The following is an 18,548-nucleotide window of genomic DNA, read 5'->3' as shown; positions in this document are numbered from 1 at the left end:
TATTCTAGAGATTTGCAATTTTACAAAACTGCATGAAAGGTCCAAGTTAAAATCATGTATTTATTATTATGCGGTGTACCGCGGGTCAATCCCTAAACTTTAAAAATGATTCATAGTATAATATTTATACATATATATATGTCACATATTGTTCTAAAATTAACAATCCAACTAAAATCATACAATTTAAATAATTTTGAACATATTTGAAACCAACACAAAAAATACAATCTAAAAATGATAGAATTTAATTAATAATCAAAATAAAGTAAAGCAAACACAAATAAATTATCTCGCAACGTACAAAGGATTAAAAATCCGGTAATTTTCCCCCGCGCTGTAGCGCGGGTCCGAATCTAGTAGTAATAATAAAAGCCATGCATGAAACTATTTTGAATGTTTTCTATGAAAAGTCTTCGATAAAATGGATGGCCAACAAAAGGAAGTATATACAAAAACTCATGCGTATAAGACAAAGTATGAACCTCAAAATATTCATAGAAAAAGACGTAAAAGTAGATGTTGAAACTCAAAAATAGATATAGATTATAAGAATTAATCACAAGTTCACTGCAAACACTTAAAATACTGTAATGATGTAATTAAGTAGTAATATCACCCTAAAGGAAGAAACATTCATGCAACACATTTAGATTTCAAAGAGATGGACATGGACTCGATTATACACTTCTAGTGCGTCTCTTTTAAAATTTCTTCCTAAGATTAATTTGCAACCATTTGCAAGTTATAAACATGTGAGAAACAGTTTTGCTTGCTTACTCTTTCCTCAACTTCACAATCTATTCCAACTTGGCCAGAGAGTATCTTCATAATCAAGTTGTATGCTTCTCCAAACATTTGATAGGTTCAGTAACCATTATGTTCTGTAAGATTATTTCACACCATAATATTTGAATTGGATACTATAAACGGGTTTTATGTTTATGTATATCTTTTTTTCTTTTTCTTTTTGGGTTCCTCAATCATCACTTGTTATTAAAGTAAAACTTATATCAATATAGTTTTTAATAACCTTGGAGAACTGAAACTCATTCAACATGCAGAAAGAAAAGAAAAAGTCTCAATTATTTTAGTAATAGATTTGGAGAATTGGTCTTTTGGTAAGAGTGTTAATAGATAGATATAGTCAATGATAAACTATACTCATGCCGTCTCATTTTAATTGTTGTTCAAAGTTGAATTGGGCATATAATATTTAAGAAATCATTTATTTTTAAGACTTAAAATAAACATAAAAAAAGCAGAATCAATGTTTTCATAAACTCTAGTATACGCAGTTAAATACTGATCCGGTTCTTATATGTAAATTACAACACATAATAAAATACATTATCTACTTAATCCTATTTTTCATTATAAGTTACAAATAACCATGAAGCTTATCACACAGGTGAAGCAGACAGCAGAAACTCAGGCTGCTTTCTCTGCAAGAGAATTCCACAGAAGAGGCAGAACGGTTTCGAGGCAACATTGCTAAAGGAAGATTCGGGAAGCGACTTGAGATCATTCGGGAACGAAGGCAATGCAAATAAGTTCTCTGGAGCGAGTTTTAAGGTCATTCGGTTGCAGCATTTGCAGAACCATAAAGGAGTTGGTGGACATACTTGCATTGAGACAGAACACCTCTCAAGCTTGTGGCTTTGATCATATCTCTCTTTTCCTTTGCTCTTCTTCTTGTTTTGGTGTGGAGATTCGCAAAAGGCTTCCTCTGGTGAGTGGAAATTTACTGGCGCTGTGCAATAAGGACATTTCTCTTCCTCTACTGCAGTTTCCGTGCTACTACTTGATCTGTGATGAATTAGAAACATATAAGATATTAATCTGAATCTGAAGCATTCTAGTATCTATTATTACGAGAAGAAGAAGGTACGTGAGATAATTACCTTATTAGACTAGATTTCACTTCTGAGGAAAGTGTTACTAGCTGACTATGGACCATGTCATGATTTATCTCAACCCATTGTTGCAACTGAGCCAATCCAGCTGGACGCCAATTCCAAGTAGAAGGTGAAACAGTACCATGAGATGAGTCCGCTATTAGATAAGCCGAGAAACTGAGACCAACCAGTCTTTCTCTAAGTTCTCGTTCGCTTTCCTCAAGGAGTTTGAGCCACAGACCAATCTCCTCTTCATTGTTCGTTTTCTGACCTTGCAGTTTTCTGTTGATTTCTTCCGTTTTGAGCTCTGATAACATTACACGTCTGGAGATTACGTTGAGAATGTGTAACAGCCTGGAAGGGACAGCAGAAATGCGTTTGGAGATCTTTGGCACGAGATCTTCCATGGGGATATCAGCGTGAAATCCAAGGTATGACACAGAGAGCCATTTGGTTAATACCAATTCAACAAACTCTGGCATTGATTGTTTGAACGCTAGCATTGCAGCTATCATATCCCAAAGAACTAGAGGCTTATTCAAATATTTGAATTCTTTCAACGACCAGAGAAAATTAGTTTCCCAATATGCAAATTCGTTCTTTGAGAAACCCAGAATAGCTTCCGTTACCATCTCTGAAGAATCTTCGGACTCACCGGATTGTTGTGCACCATTCCAGAGGAATTCTACAGCAGCCTTTTGCGACCTGAAGTCAAGAAAGAATGAAAAGTCAGGTTTTGTAACGAGATAGACACAGAAACACTACTTAGCAAATGAAAATTACCTGGCTTGGTACATCGGATTCAAGAGTTCAACGTTGAAGCTGCGTACCTGCAAAATTTCAAGAGAAATCTTAGTTTTCTAATTTTGAAAAACGGTGTTAGCTTAAAGACAGGGCAACCCAGGTTTCTGGGATGATCATACCAAAGCAACAGCAAGGTTTCCAGGGGACAATGCCACACCAAGGCATGATAGGAAATCATCAGGAAGCTGCAGATTTTTTTCATAGTTTGTAAGAGTAAGGGGAAAAAAGAGTCAATATTAAAAACATCAAATCGTGACGTACATCAGTCATGCTACTGAGTCCAGGAGTGTTTGCAGGAATTGGCACTTCAGAGATGGCATTCTCACATAAAATCCAGTTCCGGACATAATTATCCTGCATATTACAAAACAGTAGTGAAGCCAATAGCTAAGAACGAATATGACAGTAATTGATAAGTCGCAATTTAGCTCCTAGCTTAGCTGTTTGGGGAAAAAATCATGTTTGTTTGTCTCTCAGAAGACAAGCAGTACAAAAGTTGTTTTTGCATAGAAGAAATATAATACCTGACTGCAACTGTACAAACAACGGCCATCATATGACCAAGCTAGACCTGTAACCTAAAAAGAGTGACATAATGTATCAATAAATGGAACATTTATATTGTGTTTTATAAAAAAGGTTTATAGAACAGAGTAATGACTTACCACTTGATTATGAGCATTACTTGAAAAAATTTGTTCAAACTTTCTTGTAGATATTTCACACTTCCATACTTCGAAAGAACCAGATCCTTTGCCGATTGCCAAGTGCATTGCATTATAATGGTTTCTTACAACAAAAGAAAGCGTTGAAACCTGAACATGATTCACCGCTATAACCTACAAATAAGCCGAAAAATGTCAAAACACAAAACTCTTACTGTTTGCTTGACGAAAAGAGCCTATACACTTGAATAAAATGCAATTAAAAACGTAAACCGGACTGAACCTGACAGTTTCATAAACAAGGAAATTGATACATATGGAGTCAAAAGCACAAGGATCTACAGACACAAAACATAATATAAATCAAACTTGCAGAACTACAAAACAGATCATAATCAAAAGTCAGGATGGTCTCAATCACAATCAACTCAGATATCATAGAAGCTATACTCAACCTGTTCCTAGTCAGAATATCAGACAAAGTAGAGAGTATATAGAAGAAATATTTTTTTTTACCTGTTTCAATAGAAAGAATGAAGATTTATAAACATCCACAGAATTTTGCAAGTCTTCTTTGTTACTCATCCAAATTTTTACACTGCAGACAGTGTGGAAGAAATGGACTGAAAAGTGTTATAAAAAATGATTGCATTGAGAAGCTTATGCAAATGAATGGACACTATAAAGGCTTATTTCCAAGAGTGAGAATTTTCAAAGAATTTCTAACACTTAGCAAATCACTGATTAGTTTTTTGTTATGGTTTACAACTACCATTTTATTCTTGTAATATAACTGTAACTTACCTACCATCGCAACTTCCAGTAACCAACAGCATTTGCGGATTCGAAGAATCACAGCCAAAACTTCCCCAAGTCATAGTTGAAACCCATGAGCTATGGGCCTGAGTTATTGCAGCAAGTTCCACGATGGGAGGTACATCGCTACGTTCAATGTCATAGCATTCGGGTGCATGAACTTTCCATATGGAAACACTACCAGACTTTGAGCCAATTGCCAAAAGAGAGAATTTTAACATATTCTCACATGGACTTTCTGATGAAAATCTTAGTAGAGATGACCAGGCGACGGAAAGGGAGGATAATGATGCCTCACGAGAAACATACGTTTCTGGACTTATCTCTTCACTGCACTTTTTTGGAGCTTTACGCAAAGAACGACAATCTTGGCCATTGCTTTCCTGTTCATATACTTCAATCTCAAGGACCTGGGAACATAATGAATCTAGTTAGATATGAGTACCATGCGACGATTTGATAGTTACTAGATGAAACTTAAGTTAGAGAGTGTCAAAACGTCTAAGAACCATATGGTATGAATGATGCGTTAAAGGATTTAAGCATGAAAAAATTTGAAATGCATAACATCAATGACTATAAAATATAGAACAACACACATGTTACTTCTAAAAGAACACTGGAGGGAGTTACAAAGCATACTCAATATATTAATATATGAAATGACCTTGTTTTCTGTTAATTACTAATCCTAGCAAACAAGAGTTTCCACAAAAGCAAAGGATAAGATACAATCTGCAGGAACAGAGTTAGGATCTGAAACTTGTTTCAGAAAAAACCAAAAAGATAACAGAAGTAAGTTGGAGGAATAATGATAGATTTTAAACCCAAAGATATACACTACGACAGAAAGAAGTTAGTGAAGAGATATGAGGCTATACATTATGCTCTGCTTGACTGTCTTCCTTGGAACATGATCCTCGATCTGTATAATTCTTTTCATGCAAGTTGCTAGAAAAAAGTCACAGATGAAAGTAAGTCAGTAAAGTGATCAAAACAGATAAAGAATATGGACAGAAATTTCTCAAACTACTACTATGCATCTGAGGACATTTTAAGAGTGACAAAAAAGTCTCTTTACCTGTTGTTTGTGCTTGTTTTTCTTCGCTTACGTGCCTTCAGACTTGAAATCCTTTCATCCTCTTCATTGTGATGTAGTACCACTTCCTGTGACAAATGAGCACAGACCATTTCAATCATATAGTTTATTGGTTTGAAATAATATGCATGATGAATCAATAATATAAATCCAAATATAGTTCGCGAGAGTAGTAAGTTGTCTTTCATGGTGATAAAATTTACTGAAAAGTGGTTAAATATGAGATACTCGTTACCTTAGATGATGAAGTAGAAGGACTGTTGGACTCTCCAAACTTCATGCTTGATAGATTCTCATAAAGCATTTTAGATACATCAAAAATCTGCGAAAGAGAGGAAAACATCTGTAATGCACAAGCTAGTAATTGTTAAAGGCAAAAGAAAATTTACAACCTACCTCAATCCACTCAGCACAGAAATCAGAATATGGAGGTCTGTATAGCTTAACCCTTCCTTCTGCTGTGCAAACAGCCAGTAAGCACCTGACAAGAGTTATTTAAATCCCCCAATTTAGGGAATAGAGACTAAACAAAACTGAACATGTTACAAGAAACTCAATAAATAAGTGTAATACCCGTGGTTTGGAGACATTCCTATCTCAGACCATGAGAGAGATCGAACACAGGGATGTCTTTCCCGTTTCAAACTCGAAGGCAAGAGTCCACCAGTCAGCAAATCTACAAACACATCATCACTTAAACAGTTACCGAAACTGTGAATGATCGAAAACACAGAAACCAACAAACAAACAACTTCATGAAGAAGTATGAATCTTCCTGAGCACTAAACAGAGGCCAAATATTGAATTTTTATTTGCAAATCTGAACTGGCACATATAAAGGAAGGATTTTTGAAATTTTATCTGAATTCCCACTAAACAGTACATCAAAGTTCTGTAAATTAGACGACCAAAAAAACAAACCTTGATGGCGTACACGGCCAATCTGATAAGGCTCAGCATCAGGGATTGTGATCAATCCACGGGGTCCAGTCGGCAAAGCCGGATTCTGTCAATTAAACAAGTCCTCAATACAATATTTTTTAATAAAAAGACTCAAACTTTAACCTCAAAACGAGAGCAGAAGAACAAACTTACAATGATGATGACGAGGTGACCAGCAGCGACGGCGATGAGATTTTCCGATGACCAAGCGATGGCGTTAGGATACGATGGTGAAGTAACCAGTGAAGTTTCCTGGAACCGCGACGCCATCAAATTGACGAAGAACCTCGTCCCAGATCTGTCGGAAAACTCAACTGAATTTTGGAGGGAAAAGAACTTGCTATGCTTTGCTTAGCCTTTTGCTTTGTTTTGACAAACGAACTGATGAAAATTTTGATTCCAGTACGGAAACCCTAGTTCGAATCGCAGTGACGACGCAGATGTGATCCTCTTTATTTTTTTTTATTTTTTATTTTATTTTCGGGATTTAATTCAAAAGTCAACACTCAACGTGCGTATTAATTATTTCTGTGACTGCAAAAACGGTTTAATAGATGGGCTAAGCCCAAATCGATTAAGTCCACGAGAGATGATCCAACATGGAGATCCGAGTTCGAACCATTGTGAAGGCAAAAAAATCCTTAAAATCTTCAGAAAACGTTGTCGTTTAGGTTTAGCGACAGGCCTAAATTTGTAAAAACTTGAAAATTAAGGGTTTTTGAAGCCGCCAGAAAAAATATTCGCCGTCTCCCGTCGCCGATGTCGGGAAACAATAAAACTTAAGCAATCTTCCACAAGTCCTGTCTTTTTTTTTTCGGTGAGTATTAAAGTTTCTGAATTTACAATTTTTCAATTCACGAACGTTTTTTTCTAAATTTCCGCCGGAAAAAGGCAACCCAATGAATCACGTATAAGTGAACATTAATAGGAATTTATATATATATATATAACTAATAAGCCCTTTGATTGCATTGGGATTGTGTTTATATGTGTTGTTTCTTGTTTACAGAAAAAGGTAACACTAGAAAGAAACAATGGGAATCATAGAAGACGGTACAATCTCAGGTACCTTGCCAAGCAAGGAGGCGTTTGTATTACACTTCCCTGGCTACCCATCTTCTATTTCCAAAGCCATTGAAACCCTTGGAGGAATCCAGGGAATTACACAGGTAAATCTCTTAATTTTTTTTCTAAAGGCTCTTCCTTTTCACTGAAATTGTCTTCAAATGCTAGTTAGAGCTATTCCGTAGTCTATTTGCTGTTATAGTCTTGAGTATATGCATCCATATAGCTCTAATCAACAGAAGATTTCAGATTTTTCTTGGTTAGTAATAAGCTTTTGTTAAAGTGTTGCACGAATTATTCAGTTTTGAGTCTTTTTTTAATGGGTAGGCAAGGGAATCAATTTCAAACAAGCTTGAACTGCGTTTCCGGCCTGAGGATCCTTATGCACATCCTGTATTGGGTGAACAACGTCCTTGCAATGGTTTTTTGTTAAGAATTTCTAAGCAGGATATCAAAAAGTCTGAGAGCCAACCAGTTCTTGCCACTAGTGATGTATGTTCAGAGGAAGCTAGTCCAGCTTTATGTGCAGATATTGTAGCTCATGTGTCTGAATCGTTTCACTTTGATGGTAACAGCTTACATCTCTTCTTTTTCTTGGTTCTTATGCATCTGAAATTTGTCTTATATGAGAGTTAGTTGACTTGATATCTTACTGTTTCAATATTTCTCTCCTCTTATTCATTTTCTAGGCATGGCTGACTATCAACATGTTATTCCTATTCACGCTGATATTGCGCAGCAGAAAAAGAGAAAGTGGATGGAGATGGATTCCCTTACAGGTGACTCTTGCATTTTAGTTTGTCCTTAACTATATATGTTTCGAATATCTAGTATAATCACCCAATTATATTGGATATATGCAGGAAATACTGATTTGATGGGCCTGGCTGATGAAGATGTAATGATGTTATTGCCACAGTTCTTTGCACCCAAAGATATACCAGACAACGTAGCGTAAGATTACAATGCCTTTTTCTAATTCTCTCATTTCTAGTGGTGGCGTTAGCCGTTCACTTAGTTTTGAATATGTTCGTTATAGTCGAAAAGATGAGGAAAAGCTTAAGTGATTGAACTGACTACAGTTATTGTGCTAATTTAATTTTTCTGTGTGATTACAGGTTGAAACCTCCGGCAACAACTGGTCCCAAAAAGAAAGATGATGCAGAGGCTCAGAACTTTTATGAGGTAAGTTAAGTAAATGGGTACATCCGGATTTTTTAAATATACTAAACGCACCAGAAAATAGAATGTTGGGACTTGGGAACAAATCTGATCTTCATCAATAGACTTACCACTGTTGTCTAGCTGTAACTTATTGTCTAGTTGAGAGTTTTAATATACTGATGGTGAAGTGCTGAGATTGTCTTGATGGGTTGGCATTATTAGATCAAACCTACAATTGGATTTCGGGTGTTAAGAATAGGTGGATGAATTGATACCAAAGGATTATCATGATAATTATAAATTCGCAAAAGTTATATCTGAATCATGCTAATTGCAGTAGTAATAGATTTGAAGCGTGTAAAAACACTCTATAAACCATCAAGAATACATGATTCCCTCTGCTCCATTGTTTATTTTGTGAAAATTTCCTTATTGTTTATTTCTAGTTTCTAGTTGCTATTTGCTATCTGATCGACGTCATGCTATGTTCTTTTATGATGCAGATTGATGTTGGCCCAGTATTTGCAATTGAATTCAGCGTCAAAGATATCCTCTTTTTTTTTTCATACGCTGCTACTTTCAATTCTTTTTTTGGACACTTTCTCTTCTGGATGCAGTGAGTAGCAACAGCAATGCTTGCTTCATCTGTCCTTAGCTTTCATACAGATCCCAAAGAAACTAAATTGGGAAGAGTTTGTTTCTCCCAGCTCAAAACACTGGCAATGGCAGGTATCTGTGTCTGCATTGTTTGAAGAGCGGCCTATATGGACAAGGGATTCTGTAGTTCAACGACTACTTGATAAAGGTCTGAAATGTACACATCATATGTTAAACAGGTGAGACAGCTTTTTAATGCGGATTTCTTGTACTAGGGTGCTTTTACTAATACATTCATCAACTTGGCGTGTTGTCTTGTAGGTTTCTTCTCAGGGCTGCATATTATTTCTCCAGTGGTCCGTTTCTTAGGTTCTGGATTAAAAGAGGCTATGATCCACGGGATGATCCTGAGTCTCGTGTGTGAGTTTCATCTTAAGAAATTGGTTAATCTTGTTGTATGTTTCATGACATGTTTAGGTAAAATGGTGATACACACAGCTGGGTACGTAATGATTGATTTTGACCTATATCTCCATTGGATAATTGTGTTTCAGATATCAGAGAATGGAATTCAGGGTTCCACCTGAATTACGAAGCTATTGCGATGCCAACGCAACTAACAAGTAAGTCTTTTTCTATCTCTGTGGTGACTCTTCCTATGAATGACTGTCATTTTGTACATTCTCTATAGGATTCTAAGATCATTTTCGTAGGACTCATAGATTTAGCGTGATTTGTTGAGAAATTTATAACTAGACCATTGGACATATGAAGGAAAATGTTTGTTTATATGTTATTTTCTTTTCTTTGCTACAGCTCAAAGCCAAGCTGGAACGACATTTGTGCTTTTAAGATATTTCCTTTTAAATGTCAAACCTTTCTGCAGTTATTTGAACTTGACGACGAGTACATCCAGCGAGAGATAAGAAAACCTCCCAAGCAGACTACTTGTAGCGTGAGTCCTCAGTTGAGCTTCTGAGCATGAAGTCAATACCCATTAATTATGGTCTTTTGCCCGTTAGTTCAAATATTAGCGCATATGAACTGACGCATCTGCGCCTGTAGATAAACTTTGCCAAGTCCTCATGATTATGATCTGATTGGTTTTTGTTTGCAGCACAAAACAGGATGGTTCTCTGAAGCCATGCTTGATACTTTGAGACTCCGCGTAGCTGTGAGGTTTGTGTCTGTGTTTCCTGAGCCAGGGTTCGAAGATGTATTTAAATCCATTCAAGAGGAATTTGAGAGGTCAGAGAAGATACAAATTCTGAAAGAGACACTTAAACCATCTCTAGTGAAGCACCGGGAGTCAACTAAAGGTAAGGTCATCAATAATATAATATTGTGTGTTTCATTTCGTTTTGGGAAGTCTATGACACTATTTGATGTACGTTCAGGGTACTGTATTAGGCCCTTATCTTCGCGTTTGTAGTGAGTATTTTTTGGAGTTCATCAAATCTCAATAGAATTCAGTGGCTTCAAAAGACTAAGTGATTTTGACAGAAAAAATTGGTTGATCATACCGCTCTATGAGTATGTACATACATATATATTAAATACAACTTTGTGTAATAAGAATTCTGTAATGAGTTAAACTACTAAATACGTATCACATGTTTTCGTTGAAGCCTCTGAAGTAACAACTACTGAACAGTATTTTAATTTGCAGGTGCTGAAGACATGGAAAAGTGTAAAACTGTAAACGAAGATGTTGATGCTAATGTTAATGAGGATGGATCTGATGAAAACCTGGATGACGAAGAAGAGGAAGAAGAAGAAGAACTTGATATGGTAATATTAATGTAAAGAAATTTTTTGTTGTTTTCTTCAGACCGTAGGTTTCACCGTTTCTACTTTCTATGTTCCTCTTCTTTTGCAGGCTGCAGGAGACAATGAGAAATCTTTTGATTCCCATGGATGTATCCTTCATAGTTTAGCCTTTTCTTGAGTTTTGGGAATTAAGACTGATCAATTATAAAGCTCTGTGGCTGGTTCTAACACCATTTTGACTCTCTATTTCCTTAGATTTTCCTATACGATTAAAAGATCTTGATAATGAGAACAGCTCCAGGACGTACCTTCAAGGTTTATTTGATAGTTTCCCAACCAGTGAACCTGGTTTATATGGAGACCATGCAGTTGATGATGGGAGTGATGGAGAGTTTCAGATATACGAGGAAGAATCTGAGGGAATGTACTCCATTGATGATAATAATGATGACGAAGAAGAAGATGATGATGATGACGACTGATGAGTAAAGATCATCAGCAGTTCATACCATAGGTACTATTTCATGTCTTCATCCATAACTTGGTCTAATTGACGATGAAAAACACTAGTGGATTCATCTTGAGCATTTTGGTGGAATCAGTGATTGGTAACTTTCACATTACTTTTTTTTGTTGTCTCTTTTCTGATGTTTCAGGTGAAGTAGGCTTTGTTCTTATGAATCATTCGTCCAGAAATGAGACGTCACCCAGCCTCCTCAGCTCCATCAATTGGTTGCAAATTGGCAATTGCATCTTGCTTTTTTGGTTTTCCATTACAAAATAGTTATAGGTTTACATCTCAATTTTGGAAACTAACTATAGAAAACAAACTACAGTAATGTTCTTCTAACAAACACATTGTATAACCATTTACACATTACATAATTTTCAACTATGTGGTTTTATTTGACCCAAAGAAAAACAGAGGCTCTATTTGTATACAAATTGCTTATAAAGGGACCGAAAGATAAATAAGAAAAGAGCTGAATGGATCAATATGAGGGTAGTTTCGACAATTCACATAAGCTAAAAGACGACAATAAAAAGATAAAAGAACAAACCCTAGTCTGAATTTTCACGGCCGACCTATCATCTATTAAGCTCCTCCGAGTCTTGTTGGCTTCAGTTTAGTTTGTGTGACCAAATCAATCTTCTCCGGCGCTACAGCGATTCTCCGGTACGGAGTCATTCACCTCTCTCTGTCTCTCTCTCTGTCTCTCTCTCTCTCTCTGTCTCTCTCTCTCTCTCTCTCTATCCTCTGTATTTCTGAATTTTTGGTTTCCGTGTGTTCTGCTTTTGTCTTTCTTGTTTTCTTCGCAATTTTGATAGAGAACAATCTGAGATTGTTCAAATTGAGATTCTTTATGCTAGAGAATGGTTATCTTCTTGCTTCGCACATTCTTTTGATCATAATTGTTAGAACGATATCGGAATTGTTCTTTGTTAACTTCGCATTGGTATAGTTTTAGTGTTTCTTGTTTGATTTTATCTATCTTGCGGGAGGAAAGAGTTTAACTTTCATTATAAGAGTTTAAGTATACAGTTAGAATTTGTGCTTAATGTTTGTGCGGAAATTGAATGTTTGAGTAAGGAAGCTGAACAAGGTAGATGCATGAGTCTATGTTACATGATGTCATGACACATGCTTTCTTTATGATAGATGGCAAGCGCTTGGAACATGAGCATTGCAATGGTTCATAGGGATATAGAGAGGGAATGGGGAGATCAGTGTGGAGTTGTTTCATTTTGTTTTTATTATCATTGGAGTTTCTTGCTCTCTCTTTGGGAACCAGTTTAGTCATCATGGGACGGTTCTGGAGAAATATATATTTCAAATTTTATAATAGCTTTTGGAGCACATTGGAGCAAATAAGCGTTTGGAGCTTGTGGAGCACTGCTCTGACCGAGGATTGCTCTCACTTGGTTTGCTTCATATATATTTTTGGTCTTACTGTGTTTTTTTTTTCTCTATATCCATCATCTCATCTTAATGCTGAGGCTCTATGGAAAGCTGTCTGAGTGGAGATTCTTTGTCTATAGCAGCAAACTTTGGTCCTTTACTTATTTGATTCCTTTTTATTCATTTGTGCAGTAACCTCTTTGGTGTCTTCTAACCTTTGCAAACAATGAGTGGGCGATTTTCTCGGTCAATCTATGTTGGTAACTTGCCTGGCGACATTAGAGAACATGAGATTGAAGATCTGTTTTGCAAGGTCAGTTTTTGGTTATTTGTTTGACTCAATTACCGATATTATCCCTATAACATAAAACGAAGATTCTGGAATATATTTTGTGTTTATCTTAATGCTCTTGTTTGCAGTATGGCCGCATTGTGGATATTGAACTGAAGGTTCCACCTCGTCCTCCATGTTATTGCTTTATTGAGGTAAGCTTATTCATTTAAATTACATGTACCTAACTAAATTTACAAGATATAGTTTCACTCAACCAAGCTCTGTTGAATATTTTGTAGTTTGAGCATTCTCGGGATGCTGAAGATGCCATCAAGGGCCGTGATGGCTATGATTTTGATGGCTGTCGCTTGAGGGTAATCAGACATTTTTTACATCCTTGCTATTTTTCAGTTTGCAGGATCAGTTTAGTGTTTTGCTAGTCCTGAACAAAAGAGTCCAAACTTTTCTGGCTGCTTCACATTACCTTTTGATGTTTCTATTCATTAGTCCATAGTTTCTAATCATAACTTATGCAGGTTGAGCTTGCCCATGGTGGCCGAGGACAGTCTTCAAGTGATCGACGTGGTGGCTATGGTGGTGGAGGAGGCTATGGTGGTGGTGGTGGGGCTGGTGGTGGATCTGCTCGGTTTGGCGTCTCACGACACTCAGAATTTCGAGGTTCGTGTAATATGCTATGAGAAGATGGTATGGATTAAGTTTGGTTTAATGCTTGCTTTATCTGATTCTTGGATGTCTTATTTTACAGTTATCGTACGTGGGCTCCCGTCATCTGCTTCATGGCAAGATTTGAAGGTCTGATGACACTTCATGTTTTGCTGTACCATATTAAATTCTACTTCCTAGTCTTAGTTTTTGTATAAAACCATTATTTCAGGATCATATGCGGAAAGCTGGTGATGTGTGCTTTGCTGAGGTCACTCGAGACAGTGATGGTGCGTTTACAGTTTCATATGCCCACTTAAATATTTGAATGGCCTACTTCCTTAGATATATCTTTCTTTTGTCAGCTTGAAGCAGCATTTTTGTTTGGGATATATTATAGTTGTGTCTTTTTCTTACACATGAAAATCTTTAATAATGTTCAGGAACTTATGGTGTTGTCGACTATACCAATTATGATGACATGAAATATGCTGTAAGTTAACTACGTTCTTCTCTCTTGCTGTATAGCACACTAAGATTTTATTTATTTATTCTGTGGTTCAAAACCTGTGATTTCAGATAAGGAAACTTGATGACACAGAGTTCAGAAACCCCTGGGCTAGAGCTTATATCCGGGTAAAATTTCGCTTTGCAGTCTTTTTTTGTTTGCCCTCTTTTCTCCATTAAGAAAACATTTTATACTATCTGATGAAAGTTTTACTTATATCCGACACTTGACATGGTCAGTTATAAGGGTTGATAGTAAATATGCTTCTATGGTGAAATGCGTAATGAAAAAGGGAGAGGTTTAACTAGATGGGAAAGATAAAAAGTAGAATTTACGTATTTAGGGTTTTAGGTATCTCAAATCTCTCAACAGTATAATGTGGTAGATGCTTCATTCTCTCCCCTCCCATTCCTGAAATATCTTGTGAATTTAGGCAAGAAATCAATGTGCTCACTTGAACATGATTTCACAAGTTCATGTCTGTGTTTTCTGCTCATATTCAGGTTAAGAAGTATGAAAGCTCTCGATCAAGAAGCCCAAGCAGAAGCAGAAGCAGAAGCCGAGGCCGTGGTCGTGGGCGTAGCCGCAGCCGTGATAGCCGCAGCCTTAGCCGTAGCAGGAGCAAGAGCCCAAGGAAGGATATGAGGTGCTATATTTGTTATCACTTGAACCTTATAACTCCCATTTTCAACAACTAAAAGCTGAGTTTCGTGTTTATGAATCTTTATCGCAGTAAATCACCAAGACGATCCCTTTCCAGGTCGATATCAAAATCTAGATCACCATCTCCTGACATGAAAAAGAGTCCCGCCAGGCAAGTTCTCTCCTTTTGTTTTTGGTGGTCGTTCCTTAACCGTGTTGGTATTTTTGTTCTATATTTTATTTCTAGTTAGTAAGTGTAATTTTTTCTTCAATTTAGGGCAATATCGAGATCTAAGTCCAGGTCCAGGTCCAGGTCCAGGTCGAGGTCCAGGTCTAGGTCTCCATCAAAATCTCCTCCCAAGGTACATAAATAAGCTTGCATTGTAGCATTAAAAAAATACCAAGTTACAGGCAAAAGACCAAAGAAAGCATCTTTAAAAATTGTCCTTTTTTCTCAGGTTCGTGAAGGCAGTGACTGAGTTATCTAGGCGGTGAAAAAGACCAGAAGAAAAAGAATGGTAGAATTCTCAAGTCAAGATCCAATCTGTGACATTTGTTGTTTTTTTTGCTGTTTTTAGATAATTGACAACTTCTGCTCCCTGTGCTTCCTTTGCTTTCAAATCATCTTTTCACTATTCTCTCTCTCTCTTTCATTATGTTATGGATGATTCCGTGAGCTTTTGTATGGTTGGATTGGATTGGACCTTTTCGTGTCCTTGCCCTTTAAAGTCATAGCTTGAATTGAAATACTTGATCTGATAGCTTGAATTGAAATACTTGATCTGATTTATTTGATAAATGTCATCAGACTAAAGTAGGTGTAAAGTCTGGTGTGATGTGCAAAATCTGAAGACTATTAAGTTAAATGCAAAACATATTGCTTTGTAACGATGATTAGAGAGGAAGAAGTAAAGCAATCTAAAGAGAAGAACACCATAGGTCATCCGACACTATATTGAAACGTTACCTACTATGAAGTCCTAAGCATTAGATGTATTTGGCATGGTCTATAGATAATAGAGATGTGTATAGATAATATAAGATAATAGAGATGCGAATTTGTTGACCCGTACCAGGTCCAATTGATTGGATTCCAAGACAATTCATTAGAGAAAATATTAAGAGATTAATTTGATCCAAGCAGATTTTTCGCATTAGAGAACACTATTACAATATTCTTTTTTAAAGATAAATCGAGGCTGTATATATAGAGCATATAAGATGCCCAACTTAGAAACCAAACTACAGCTAGCTGTTATAAAGTCTTATGAAGCCATAATAGCATCCATAAGCCTCACATCTTCTACATGGTCTATAAATGTGTAAATCTTCCGACCCTTAAAAGCTTCAATCCCATGGATTTTAACTCTTATAATAGTGTTCCTCTTCATATTGTAATAGAAAATGTAGAAAGGATCATATAAACCGAAGGAAGTCAACACAATTTCACCATTACGAGTCATCCCAACAATATATAACCAGTCATTTGCAACTACGTTCTTCCACAAAGGCGGCAATATGTATAAATGCCTCGACCATTTCTGTTCGTCGACATCATCTAAAACCCACAACTCGATGCATGTAGTTCTTTTATTAAACATACCATCTGAATCATTGATTAGTGCACCTAACTTGTCATTGTAATTGATCAGAGTACGAAGCAAGAACTGGATCCAAACACCTTGGTTTTCAATACTAATAAACTTGAACTTTTCAGACCTAACGTCAAAGCAAACTATCATTAATCGAGTTCCCATAGCTTTATAAAATAAAAGCCCATTGATGCATATCCCAACACATTGAGGATCATGAGGAATGGAACATTCAACCATTCTCCATAATAATCTTCCTCCAGGTTCTAATGTGAGAACTCGATGCCTTCGAGCACCAATTGATACACACAACACTTTGTGCTGTTTCTTGATCGGATCATATCCAAAATAGGTTTTTTTCATTTCTGCGCTCTCATTTGTCGTATCGGGTAAGGTTACGTACTTTCCTGTGCTAGGGTTACATATCATCAGGTTCGTATCTTTATTACATATCAATCCGCAGACAGGAGGACAAACCTTAGAAACCTCAAAGGAACATGGGAAACACATGTGACGATCGGCAACTAAAGATGGAGAGGAGTTCTTGTCTAGATTTAGAGGCTGAGGTGATGTGAAGAAGAGCCACCTACCGTCAACATGTAAGGTAAACAGAAGACGTGGACGAGCAGAGGAGTTGGTGAGGTAAAGCTCGGTGAAATAGGGAAAGCTGAGGATTGAAGACCATTGCTTCGACACGCAACGGAATCTTGCCATGGATTTGGCAGGAACTCTCGAGAGAATCTCAGAGACGAGATCATTTGGTATCTCCGGCAAGGAAGATCGTGAAATGGTTAAACCCATTGAGATACACGATACCGTTTTAGGCTCTAGCTAGTACGTACTCTCTTCCACGTCAAATAGGATTTTAAGATTCATCGGAGTAATTGTTTGTAGATACTATATATAAATTGAAGTTAAATAATGTGTTCATACCAATCTCTAATCCAAGTTAATAAAGATGAAAAACAAAATACTGTCACCAAATCCAAAAATATTTAAGTAAAATTATTAATTAAATTGATGTATTTTCAATAAACATAATATTTGTGAGATTTTAATGCATGTGTGTCAAAATAGTATGAAATCTTGTCAACTAAATAACTAAATTATGAAAAGAAAAATGTTTTCGTAAACATAATGGAATATAAGAAAGTTGATTTATATAATCAAATCTAAGAAATTAGAATTTTATAATAATAGTGAAAAGTGCAATACTTTGCTGTCAAAAAAAAAAAGTGAAAAATGTCAACAAAAATAAAAATAAAATAACGGGTAAAAGAGAAGGGGTTTGTTCACACCAGACAGAAAAGATGAGTCAACCATGTATGTGCTATGTTTGTTTTAAGAGATTTTTAGAGTTACGAAGAGAGTTGCATGTCTTCGTATGGATGTTCATCTATATATATGTGTGTCTTACATGTAGTTAAATTTGATCGATGGGCCTCATTTCGTAAATTAATTAGTAAGATTAAAAAAAATAAAGATGTTATGATGATGTAATTACTAGACAAAGTCAAATGGTAAACAAACATAAAGGACGGTATGTGAAGTTGTTAAAACACTTTTACATATGGTTCACATTCTCTATATGGTCTATAAAGGTGAAAATCCCTGAACCCTTACGAGATCCAAACCCTTGGATTCTAGCTTTTATGAATGTATTCCTCTTCACATTGTAGATCAAAACGTAGAAAGGATCCGATGGAACGTATGAAGACAACACAAACTCACCATTACGAGTCATCCCAACAACGCGAAACATGGCCTTTGTCGCAACTAAATTCTTCCAAATAGGAGGGAATGTGTAGATATGCCTCGACCATCTCCCTTGTTCGGCATCATCTAAAACCCACAGCTCAATCCTTTCAGTTCTTCCATAAATTAGGTTCTCATCTATCACACCTAATTTACCCTTGTGATTAATCAGACGCGTACATCATACCTCCTGCTGCTCCAGAGATGGTGGATTAATGATAAACTCGAACTTCTCAGAGCTCAAAACAAAGCAAACTATCATGTTAACTAGAACCCTACTTCTGTCATGAGCTATATAGTACAAAACCCCACTTATGCAAATCCCAAAATGCCCTATGGGATCATATGGTCGGGAACATGTAATCTTTCTCCACTACAGTTTACCCGTACCTAA

At 36.4% G+C, this 18,548-nt stretch overlaps 4 protein-coding genes across 5 annotated transcripts; 2 read left to right on the top strand and 2 right to left on the bottom strand.

Annotated features, from left to right (window-relative positions):
- Positions 1–1,257: 1,257 nt before the first annotated feature.
- Positions 1,258–6,723, bottom strand: LOC17886341. Its single transcript, XM_006290523.2, has 16 exons — positions 6,378–6,723; positions 6,204–6,288; positions 5,856–5,958; positions 5,679–5,763; positions 5,518–5,604; positions 5,265–5,350; positions 5,065–5,134; positions 4,172–4,593; positions 3,884–3,965; positions 3,368–3,541; positions 3,227–3,280; positions 2,964–3,056; positions 2,822–2,887; positions 2,682–2,728; positions 1,905–2,603; positions 1,258–1,809 (listed from the first exon to the last, which is right to left on the bottom strand). The coding sequence occupies exons 1-16, from the start codon at positions 6,492–6,494 to the stop codon at positions 1,404–1,406; spliced, it is 2,676 nt and encodes an 891-aa protein (XP_006290585.1). The 5' UTR covers positions 6,495–6,723; the 3' UTR covers positions 1,258–1,403.
- Positions 6,724–6,962: 239 nt separating this feature from the next.
- Positions 6,963–11,725, top strand: LOC17885335 (general transcription factor 3C polypeptide 5). The gene is made up of 16 exons (XM_006290762.2): positions 6,963–7,041; positions 7,234–7,393; positions 7,617–7,857; positions 7,979–8,068; positions 8,153–8,243; positions 8,408–8,474; positions 8,957–8,999; positions 9,118–9,289; positions 9,372–9,470; positions 9,605–9,673; positions 9,867–10,005; positions 10,168–10,369; positions 10,720–10,841; positions 10,930–10,969; positions 11,097–11,334; positions 11,477–11,725. Exons 2-15 carry the CDS (start codon positions 7,259–7,261, stop codon positions 11,300–11,302), a joined length of 1,716 nt encoding a protein of 571 aa, XP_006290824.1. The 5' UTR covers positions 6,963–7,041; positions 7,234–7,258; the 3' UTR covers positions 11,303–11,334; positions 11,477–11,725.
- A 158-nt stretch (positions 11,726–11,883) lies between these two features.
- LOC17885348 (serine/arginine-rich splicing factor SR34A) lies at positions 11,884–15,575 on the top strand. Of its 2 annotated transcripts, XM_023782538.1 has the most exons (14): positions 11,895–11,997; positions 12,481–12,743; positions 12,913–13,033; positions 13,141–13,206; positions 13,294–13,368; positions 13,531–13,672; positions 13,761–13,807; positions 13,890–13,947; positions 14,101–14,150; positions 14,237–14,293; positions 14,669–14,811; positions 14,899–14,979; positions 15,085–15,169; positions 15,266–15,575. In XM_023782538.1, the coding sequence occupies exons 3-14, from the start codon at positions 12,947–12,949 to the stop codon at positions 15,284–15,286; spliced, it is 912 nt and encodes a 303-aa protein (XP_023638306.1). In that variant the 5' UTR covers positions 11,895–11,997; positions 12,481–12,743; positions 12,913–12,946; the 3' UTR covers positions 15,287–15,575. The 2 variants fall into 2 exon arrangements, with proteins under 2 accessions (XP_006291560.1, XP_023638306.1); XM_006291498.2 differs by lacking the exon at positions 12,481–12,743 and having other exon boundaries at positions 11,884–11,997.
- A 430-nt stretch (positions 15,576–16,005) lies between these two features.
- On the bottom strand, positions 16,006–17,235 carry LOC111830680 (F-box protein At3g49450). The gene has a single exon (XM_023783251.1). The coding sequence runs from the start codon at positions 17,198–17,200 to the stop codon at positions 16,073–16,075; it is 1,128 nt and encodes a 375-aa protein (XP_023639019.1). The 5' UTR covers positions 17,201–17,235; the 3' UTR covers positions 16,006–16,072.
- Between the last annotated feature and the right edge of the window lie 1,313 nt (positions 17,236–18,548).

This window comes from Capsella rubella, unplaced genomic scaffold (genome assembly GCF_000375325.1).
Source record: "Capsella rubella cultivar Monte Gargano unplaced genomic scaffold, Caprub1_0 scaffold_5, whole genome shotgun sequence".
NCBI lineage: Eukaryota > Viridiplantae > Streptophyta > Magnoliopsida > Brassicales > Brassicaceae > Capsella > Capsella rubella.
The sequence above is the reverse complement of the archived record's forward strand: the minus strand, read 5'-3'. Positions and strand labels throughout refer to the sequence as shown.